This window comes from Mustela erminea, chromosome 1, assembly GCF_009829155.1.
Source record: "Mustela erminea isolate mMusErm1 chromosome 1, mMusErm1.Pri, whole genome shotgun sequence".
In the NCBI taxonomy this organism is placed as follows: domain Eukaryota; kingdom Metazoa; phylum Chordata; class Mammalia; order Carnivora; family Mustelidae; genus Mustela; species Mustela erminea.
Window position 1 is genome coordinate 13,061,864 of NC_045614.1, and position 10,459 is coordinate 13,072,322.

Below are 10,459 nucleotides of genomic sequence, written 5' to 3' on the forward strand. Positions count from 1 at the left end.
ACCTCCCCCAGGTGTTGCCCTTGGGCTCCTACTTATCTGTACCTGGGAGCCCAGCTCCAGCTGTGCCATCTGAAGGCCAGGGGCTCAGTTTTTTTTCTTCTTGGGCCCAGACCAGCACGGGGTAGGTGCTCAGTGCACAGTACCTGACGCTGCCCCCAGGAGCTAGGCTACTTCTCAACTGCTCCTAAATGTGGCTCCCACCAGGCCTGGAGGACCCGCTGCAAGGTGACGGGTCTTGTCTCACCTGACCCAACCACCCACCTGGCACCGCCCAGGAAGGCTGGTCTTGCCCTGCTGGCTGGACTCACCGCACCTGCCTCCTTTCCAAACTCAGAAGGCCACCCCGCACAAATAACCATCCCACACGCTCCTTCACTCCTCCGATTACCAACCCCTTCTGCTCTTCTGGAAATGACCTCAGGCCAGGCTGCTCTTTCTCACTGCATGCCCTCATCACAACAAATGTCTCTGAGCTAGTCCCCGGCTCTGCCCATTCTCTGTGTAAGCATTCAGATCTGGACGTGTCACTCCACTCCCCGAGAACCTGCCACAGCTCCTCCCTGCCTCACATACTGTGCACCGGCCCTACCATTCTGCCATTCAGAGGACAGAGGATTACTGAGTACCTGAGGAACAAGGATGAACTAAAACAGGCCTCTGTGGACCTACTCTATGTGGTGGGGGAAACTGACCATCAATTTAATAATCCCACCAACAGAAGATTACAGACCAGCATGTGGAAAAGTACAGAATATCCCCACAGGCAACAACAGAGAAGTGGGCCAACCTGTCAGGGAAGGCTTTACCCGAGGAAGTGATGTGCCAGCTGAGATATGAAGAGGAGTAGAGGTTAACCCAGAAATAAAGTGGGCGGGGGGGAGAACATCCCAGAAAGGGGGCAATAAAAAGCATGTGCAAAGGCCCTGAGGCAAGAGGGAATGTCACCTGAGCAAGCAACTGAAAGAAAGGCCCAGGGGCTAGGGCACATGGGTACCTCAGACAGTTAAGTATCTGCCTTCATCTAGGTCATGAGGATGGGATCGAGTCCCACATCAGGCTCCCTGCTCAGCAAGGAGTTTGCTTCTCTGTCTCCCTCTGCCCCTACCCCCTACTCATGTGCATGCTCACCTCTCAAATAAGTAAAATCTTTTAAAAAACAAACAAACAAACAAAAAGGGTCCAGGGGCCGCAGGGCAGAGCAAACAGGGAAGGCAGAGCTGGGAAGCATGGGATGCAGGTGAGCAACACACTGGATGGGGCAGAAGCCAGATTCCAGTCTGCAGACAGTGCTGGTCAGCCTTCCTGGCACCACCCTTCCCAGCTTTCCACCCATGTATACAAAAGGAGAAATAACTTTGTGTCAGCGGTCTGAAATGTAATCAGTAAATTGGCTCTGCCATCAAGAGTACAGCAATCCCACCCAGAAGGCAGGGCCAGACGGAAGTCTAAGGACATGGCTGTTTGTGGTCATCTACAACCTCTACTTCCCTCTAGCAGCTTGTGACAGTGAGGGCTAGGCCTACGACGACAACGGACAGAGCATTCTAAGCTGGAGCAGCCCTCTGGGCCACCCAGCAGGCAGGTCTCCTTCCCACTACCCCTCCCTCCACCACCAGCAGCGGCCACTCTCTAGGCAAGCAGACACCCTGTCAGTCCCTTTTGTCTCAGGCCAATCTGTAGGCCAGGCACAAACTGTGTCCCATTTACCAAACGACCTTCTTCCTTTAATCCCTAAGTCACCCTAGTTAAAAGAAGGCTATGGACCCCAGGGTCCCCAGCCCTGGCCTCACATTTAGGCCCTTTGAGCTGGAATTCCAGTGTCTTGGCTTCTGTTTATTCTGCTTTGCCTGTCTGAGAAAGCATTCCTTCCTCTCTTCCCAGCCTCCCCACATCCCAGCCGAAATGCCCCTTCTCCACGCAGCCCTCTCCCAAGTGGAAGCAAGTTATCCAGCCCTCATGCAGCTCAGACCACCCAGGGCCTGCACCTCCACCATGGCCTGGACCAAGCCACCCTCCTCGTGGCTGGGCATGGCTCACTCATTGCCGCATCAGCCATGAAGCACCAAACACCCACTCGAGCAGGGGAACCTATAAAGACAGTAAGGCAACTTCTGTTTCTCCCGTGACTTTCCAGAAAGAGGAGATTAAAACAGTAAAATAAGAATTTAAACAAGTGATCTTCTCTCCATCAGACCAGTATCTAGAGATTAGGTAGCACAACCACTGTTTAAAACCAAATGAGATCTCACACTATTGTATGCTTGGCAGTTAAAAAAAAAAAATCAAAAGGGGTGCCTGGGTGGCTCAGTTAAGCATCCACCTCTTGATTTCAGCTCAGGTCTTGAACTCAAGTGGGCATGGAGCCTACTTAAAAAATAAAACAAACAGAACCTACAAGGCAACACAGAGCCCCCGGCCTGCTTTAGATAGGCAGTGTCAGCGAGCTTGCTGGCTGTGACCTATCATAGGCCTCCGGCCCTCAGTTAACCCCTTCATAAAGTGAGGCTATGACTGACCAGGATGGCCCGGGAGGATACGGAGAGCAATGCAAAATGCCTTTCCTACTCAGTCCGTGGCTCCTGAGGCCTCCCCGACCTCACACATGGGACCATAAACTCCACTTCACTTCTCACCGCCAAGATCACTTTGCCCTGGGACACACCACGCATCTGCTCATTTCCTTCCATCTGTGCCCCGCTCTTGAGAACCTTGGCTCCATGGGACGAGGCTGTCTTCAGGTTCACTGCTACATCCCACTGCCCGGGAGGGGAGAGAGAAGATGCCTAATACAGGTCTGCTGAACGAACGGTGTGCACGGGGTGTGGACCCTCCGCTGTCAGGAGGCAGATACGGGATACAGAGTTACTCCCAATTTGCACATGGAGAAACGGAGAGACAGAAAATACCGAACAGCTGAGGGCACTGAAAGGACATCTGGGGACCCTAACATTGAAAAAACACACCCTGAAGGGACCTCAAGTGATAATGGGGTGGGGGACGCATCTTTGAGGAAGAATGTGGAGTAGTTGGCCAAGCGGACATTGGCTGCTCAGGTGAAGTCTGAGTGGGGAGACCCTGAGAGCACCCCCTGCGTGGCTGTCAAGATGCCTTTCATCAGGGTGGTGGCAGTCGTGTCTGTCCATCAGCATAATAACAGGAAGGGGCCTGAGGCACCATAGAGCAGACACTCAGCTCTCGGATACCATCTGATCAAAGACAGTTCACTTCCCAGATCAGTTGATCAAGTGAAGAACCAGGCATGGGAAAGTTGCTTTAAAGTTCAAAATTGGGGCACCTGAATGGCTCAGTTGGTTAAGCATCTGCCTTCGGCTCAGGTCATGATCTCAGGGTCCTGGGATCCGGCCCCACGTTGGGCTCTCAGCTCAGCGGGGAGTCTGCTTCTCCCTCTCCCTCTGTGCTCTAATAAAAATAAATAAAAATCTTTAAAAAATAATAATAAAGTTCAAAATGGGGTGGAGGGAGCAAAATTTACATGTTCTTGCTTAACTGGGAGCTACTCAGTCCACAAACCAGACCAATGTACCTCAATAAGATAAAGAGCCAGGGAATTCTGGATCTTACAGGGTAGGGCCAGTCTTTACCCTAAAACCTGATTCTTACTCACCAACTTATACCACATCAACATTAGCATTCTTTTTTTTTTAAGATTTTATTTATTTGACAGAGAGAGAGAGACAGCACAAGTAAGCAGAGCGGCAGGCAGAGGAAGAGAGAAGCAGGCTCTCTGCTGAGCAGGGAACCTTATGTGGGGCTCAATCCCAGGACCATCGAATCATGACTTGAGCTGAAGGCAGACGCTTAACCAACTGAGCCACCCAGGCGCCCCTACCATTAGCATTCTAGTAAGACAGAGCAAGTAGCAATTATTTTAGAGAAAAAAACAAGGGACGAAAGGACAAACAAGTGCTCCAAGCACTTGACATTCACTGCAGACACGTTCACCGGGTGTTGTTCTGGGCGAGGTGCCCAGCAGGCTGCCTGGAAGAGGGGAAAGAGCAGGGCTCTGCAGGCAGACGGATGTGGGGTCAACCCACTAACTACGGGACTTCGACAAGTGACTTAAATCTCTGTGGGTTTCAGTCTCCCGTTTGAAAAATGGGAATAAAAACCTTAGAACCTGGGACCCATTAAAAAGACGATGTATCTCAAGTGCGCCAGCAGAAGAAGCAGGTGACAAAGGAGGAGGATCCCAGTGCCAAGGGGGAGGAGACGGAACTCCCTGGGCACAGGGTACTGTCTTCATCAATGAGCCCAGTGCTTTCCGTGTACTTCCTGGGACAAGGGCCACACAAGGGACCCACAGAAGGTACAGGAGGGAGAACTGTCACTGAGGTGGGACTGAGGGAGGACACCACCAAGGAAGCCCTCTGAGAGTGGCCTCCAGTGGGCAGGAGGTAGGGCAGGCTGCAGCAGGAGACCACATGAGGTGGAGGGATGTGGTGGGGAACACTGGGCAGAGCAGGGGCTTACATGGAAATGGTGGCAGCGTGGGAAAGCAAGCGGGCAAGGTCAGGGGGAGCAGGCCCAGGGGGCGTGGGAATGCTGAACCAGGAGCAGTCAAGCTGGACATACGGAGGGGAGTGAAATGGGGAGCAGCTGGAGGTTTCTGGAGCGGGGGGGGGGGTAGTTGTGCAGAATGAACTATGAGGAAGAGGCTAAGCCCTGTGAACCTGTGGATGTGGTAAGGAGGTGGCCAATTCCAGCAGGCAGCCGTCAAGGGTGGAATAGGGGGCTGGTAAGGGAGAAACAGGAGGCTGGACTCCAGAAGGGACTCAGTGGGGGAAGGGCACACTCTGTGGGGAGACCCTACGATGGAAGGAGACAGAGAGAAAGAAGGCAGAGGACAGAGTGAAGGCCAGCTGGTGGGTTACAATGACCAGTGTTGTGGGGTTCAAGGACAATCAACGATAGGCCACTGGGGATAAGGATGGCATGGTGACCAATAACTTACGAGACCACATGGTACAAAGCAGGTGAGGGAAACAGGTGAATTTCTGAGAAACAGAAATCACTGAGACACCAATGGAGGGAAAAATCAACCCTAGACTCCTGACTCTTCAAATGGGCAAGATTTGTATTCAGGGTCAGAAGAGACTGTACAGGGAAAGAGGTGCCATAGATACTGGGGAGTACGGAGCAGACCAGGAAAGATGCTGAAAAGTGCTGGAGACAGAGGGGAAACATGCTGTCCCACTCCCCTCTGCAAACCTGCTGGCAACCGCTTTATTCACCTTAAATGGGCCATCCATGTTCCAAGTGCACCCCACACCTCAGTCCAACCAGAACACAGCCTCATGCTCTGGGGGCTCCATGACTGCCCCCAACCAGATATCATCCTGGAATCATATCCACGCTTCCCGGTAATAATCTGTGAACCCGTGTGATCTCAGCTAGACTGAAAACACCTGGAAGGGCTCTGCCTCTCACCTAGCTCCATAGGAACACCTGGTGCCAAACTTCACATAAGAATAATATAGTGAAATGTTGCCATAACTACGTAAAGGAAGAAAACCTGGTTTCTTTCAACAAGCATACAAATGAACACAAAAAACAGAAGTGAGCGACCTAAAGTTGTCACAGGCTCCTGGCTATCAGTCTCTTGCAACTCCTCCTTCAATTTTGCTCCCACCCCTAGCCCTATCCCGCACGTAGGGAAGAGCCACCTGTAAATGGCACTGGTAGGTGTAACTCGCTGGTTCCTGCTTCATGAGTTTACTTGATGCCTCCTGGGTGCTGGTCACAGGAGCAAGAGTTTGCACCTGCTCTGACTGGGTGCCTAGTCTCACGCAGAAACAGACATCTGCAGACCATGAATGGTGCTGAGGGGTGTGTGGAGGAGACACATTGCCAGTGGCATGGAAGAGGGGGCCCCACGTAGGACAAGTGATCAGCAAAGGCCTCTGGGAAGGAATGACATCTGAGCTAACACCTGAAGAAGGCAAAAGAACCAGGTACCAAAAGCACAAAGGGAAGAACAGGGAAGAGAACTTCAGGAGCAGCAGCCAGTAGGGACACCCCGAGGACAGAGAAAGTTTGGACTATGGGAGGAGCAGAAAATCAGCAAGTATGGCTGTAGCGTGGGTACCGGGGAAAGCACGAGGCAGGAGAGGGCAGGCAGGCACCAGACCAGCAAGGCTTCCTGAGAAGGAACTGGGATTTTTATTTCAAAAGGTGCTGAGCAGATGAATCACACGACCCGATTTATGTTTTCATATCTTAACAAACAGTGGCAAACCACTGCCTTCCTCCAAAGCTAATCCTTCATCAGTAAAATAAGAATTCCCCTCTCCTTGTTGTGTGCATAAGCGCCAAGGTGGTAGAAAGCACTAAAACTCTAAAGCACTCAATAAACATTAGCCAACGTCATCATCAAAGTTCAGATAAGGGCTACTGTCAAAATTTTGTAAGTTTTAAAAAGATTCCCCCCCGAAACCCAGCAGCACTTTCTCATTAAGTGAGCCTAAGTGAGTTTCACCACCCCCCCCACACACACACAAACACACCCTAAACTGTAGCAACTGGCTATTAGCAATAATACCCACGTCTGCATGGCACCTAGTTTATACAGCACTTTTGTATCTTTGGAAGAACATGTTAATTAATAACCACTGGTCTTTAATACTTTTAATTTAGTGACAGTGTAACAAACTGGCTAGTTCTTGTAAGATTTACCAGGTATGCATGTCTCTCTCCTTGAAACAGCCGGCCAGTCATGCCAACATGCCTATCCGCTCTCTTAAGGTTTAGCATTCTTACTGCTGAGGTCTACATTCCCATATGTCCCAATTTTCCAGAGAATTAAGTGACGATAGTAATTACAGTATCACAGAGTGCTCTCATACGCCAGGCACTGTTCTAAGTGCTTTCACATGCTTAATCTTCACACTTTCCTAATTTTTTTTTATATTCCCATTTTTCAAATGAGTTCTAAGCGCCTTACCCAAGGACACTAAGAAGAATGATAGAGCCAAGAACTAAACACAATATGATATGACCCTGTGTTCTCACTCTTAATCCCAACTCTGTGCTAGATAATTCAGACAAAACGTCTATAATATTGTGCTTGGTACAACGTAGATAGGTATTCAGTCAATAACAGCAGCTGTTATTAGCAGGGCACAAATAGTTTCTAGCTCCCATGAGAGTGTAACCTCCGAGAGAGCAGCGACCTTGTCTGGGCCACGGCTGCGCTCCTAGCACCTGGACCAAAGCACATTTGACGGATAAATGAATGAACGTCCCTCCCAGAAAGCAGGGCTGCCTGCGCAAGGCTCTTTTTTGCACGTATGTGTGGCGCCACTGTTACTGCCCCTTAGTAAGACCACCAGCCGTATTTGAGGACACAGACATGACCCAGAGACGTGCGATCTCCCCTTTCTCGATTCAAGGGTGGCGGCAACAGCTCCCAAGGAATTGAGGGATGAGTCCAGGATCGCACTGCTGAAGGATCCTGGCTCTGGCAGGGCTCTGCCTTCGCCGGGGGGACTGGGACCCGGCAGGAAACAAAGACTCGCGGGGCCGACGCACCGGCAGAAATGATCACTCCCCTCGCCCACCTCTCCGAATGAGCGCCCAGTGCCACCGCGCATCGCCCGGCCTGGGAGCGGCGGCGAAGGCCGGGCGTGGAGCCGTGGCTGGGCTCCGGACTGTGCAGACACAAGCAGCGACTCCGCTTGTACACCGCCCGCAGAGGGTCGTCAGGGCGCGGGAGGCCGCGAGCCGGGCCGGCCTGTCACCTTCAGGACCGCCCGCCCACTCGCCCGCCCTCCGCGGGGGCCGCTCAGCGCGAGCCGCCGCTGCCCGGCTGGGCCTCCCTGCACAGCCGCCTCACCGCAGTGTCCACCTCGCGCCCCGCGCCCTGGCGCTGCACCTCCGCCCGCCGGCCCGTACCTGCTGAGAGAGCGGGATGAGCGGGGCCGCCATCTTCCCGCGGACTCGGGCTCCGAGCGCCGGGGAGACGGGGGCGGGGCCGCGCGTGCGCACGGGTGCGGGGGGCGGTGCGCGCGCAGCGGAGTACGGGCGAGGGCAGGGCTGAGGCAGTGCTGCGCACGCGCAACTCAACCTAAAGGGGCGGGGTCGAGGGCGGGGCCGTGCTCACCTAGACTTGGCCGAGAGGGGGCGGGGCCGGGGTGGAGGGCGTGCCTCCGAGTGTGCGCCAAGCTTCTCTGCCCCTTTTCCACCCGGGCCCGCCTTCCTGGAGGGCATCTGGCGGAATGACAGCAAATCATTCCTGGCACACATCTGTGGGGGGTTATTTCCCACCCCGCAGAGGGTCAGCAACCTCGCCGTGCTCAGCAACGCTCCCTGTTTCTAGGATAGGGTGCGTGTTGTTGGGGGGGCGGTGGCTGGCGGGTGCTTATGTCTGTATGATAATTTCCCAACTGCCACTTTCTAGCAGGGTGACCTTGGCAAGTCACTTATGTACTTTCTCTGAACCCCCAGTCCCCTTCTGAGAAGAGGGATGGTAATATGGTTTGCTGTCCTACCTCCACATCTCACACTACGCCTGGCCCAGAACAGGTGCCTGATGTGTTTGCTGGAGAACGGGTACGGAGGGGGCTTTTATTTCTTTAGACGTCTTATCTTCCATTGGCTAGGTCCACACACTCATCTGTGGCCAGTTTCCACTAACAGGGCGAGGAAGAACGGTCCAGCCAGGCAGCTGACCACAGTGGCGCAAGGTTTTCTTGGGGCAAGTGGGCCTCCTTTACCTGGTCTCCTGTGATGGCCACATACAGAGTCTGGCCAGGAGCCCTGCCCCAGGCAGGCAAGCTAGAAGGCCATGTGATTTCAGGGGTGGGCACAGCTTCCTGTTCATGTCTTCCATTTTGCAGTCAAACTGCTGCTGGTCTCATGAGACACCCCAGAACCAAGAGCAACAAGATAAGACCATGTATCATCTGGTCTGGTCTTGGACTGTTTTGACGTCTGAGCTCCAAGTTTTCAGTCTGGTTATGCCTCCTTCACCCCTCAATTCCCTGTAAAAAAAAAAGTAAGGGGAAGCCACCAGAGGGTTTTGAACATGATCAGATTTGTGTCCTATGATGGCAACTCTCGATGCAGCAGGCCAAGTAGTCTGAGCACCGATGGATGGACAGGAGTGGGCCGGCTGGAAAACCGGAGCGGTGGTCCATGTGCGGAGATGGAGGTTTTTAGCTGTCTTGCATGCTTTATCCATCTGTGTTCCATAAGGCAAAGTCAAGTCATTCTTAGATATCCAACTGAGGACATTTGATATAGAAGAATGAGTATGAAAGTATGGCAAAAACAGAACAGGAATATACGGTTACCTAAAGATTAGTAACTGTAGGAACTGCTAGCCCTTCTAGGGCTAAAGGCCAAAAGGGGAAAAGGTGTTACCCAAAATCCATCATCACTGGGCCCTGAGCGGGAACCCAGATGTCCACTCTCAGCAGCCACTACTGTTTTGTCATCGCTCAAATCCCTGCTGTTTTTCTCACCACTGTCTAAGGGGCCACTGGAAACCTGAAAAAATGGCTACTCCTCTCTGCCTGCCTTCCCATTTCTGACAGAACGTGATGGAAAACCAATGGGTAAGGGTGTCTGTGAAATGTTATATACAAGGTTCCAGCCTTAGTGTCAGAGCCTACAGAGGCAATAACCACGGAGACCCTCCTGCATCCTCTTGACTGGAAACAGAGGCTTGGTGCTGTGAGTCCCACCCAGCTAGCAGCCTGGGGTTACCTCCTACTCCTATAGCCACCACACTGGGCAGTGAGCCACCATTCAGTGACCTCTCTTGCCAGAGCCCAGAGCTGCACTGTCCAACATGGCAGCCACACATCATGTGTGGCCAAGTAAGTTTCAATTTGAATTACAATTAAATAAGATTAAAAACTCATTCCTCCATAGAACATACAACACCAAGAATGAATCCTAATGTAAACTATGGACTCTGGGAGATAATGGTATGTCAGCTTCATCAACTGTGACAAATGTACCACTATGTTGTGGGATATTGATAGTGGGAGAGGATGTGTGGGTATAGGAGTGGGGGTATAGGGAAACTCTGTGCTTTCTGCGCAGCTTTGCAGGGAACCTAAAACTAGTCTTAAACCTATTATTATTAATTGTTTAAAAAATCATTCCTCAGTCCCACCACCCATATTTCAAGGGAGCATGTGTGGCCATTGCAAATGGGGAACATCCCCTCTTCACAGAAAGTTCTCAGGATGGCACTGCTCCGAAGATGAGCTCTGCAGGATCTGAGCTGGTTGCACCCGTCTTCATACAACTCTTTCCAGCATTTTCTGCCTAAGCCTGACTCTGCTTCTTTCCTCAGTAACTTCTTCTATCATTCAGAGACTAAAGGGTAGACTCTTCAGTCCCATCCCTGCTATGTGGAAGTGAGTCTTTCATTTCTGAGAATGATAACCAACCCCCAGTAAACCACTAACCATCGGTCAAAAAGCCCACA

The 10,459-nt window shown here is 52.1% G+C and overlaps 1 protein-coding gene across 7 annotated transcripts in view; it reads right to left on the reverse strand.

Annotated features, from left to right (window-relative positions):
• Positions 1 to 8,005, reverse strand: part of EPS15L1 (epidermal growth factor receptor pathway substrate 15 like 1) — a 94,878-nt gene extending 86,873 nt beyond the window's left edge. For all 7 annotated transcript variants that reach the window (XM_032314614.1, XM_032314605.1, XM_032314604.1 and 4 more), the window contains exon 1: positions 7,912 to 8,005. In XM_032314614.1, the coding sequence (XP_032170505.1) occupies positions 7,912 to 7,944 (33 nt within the window). In that variant the 5' untranslated portion in view covers positions 7,945 to 8,005. The remainder of the gene's footprint in view (positions 1 to 7,911) is intronic.
• Positions 8,006 to 10,459: the final 2,454 nt, after the last annotated feature.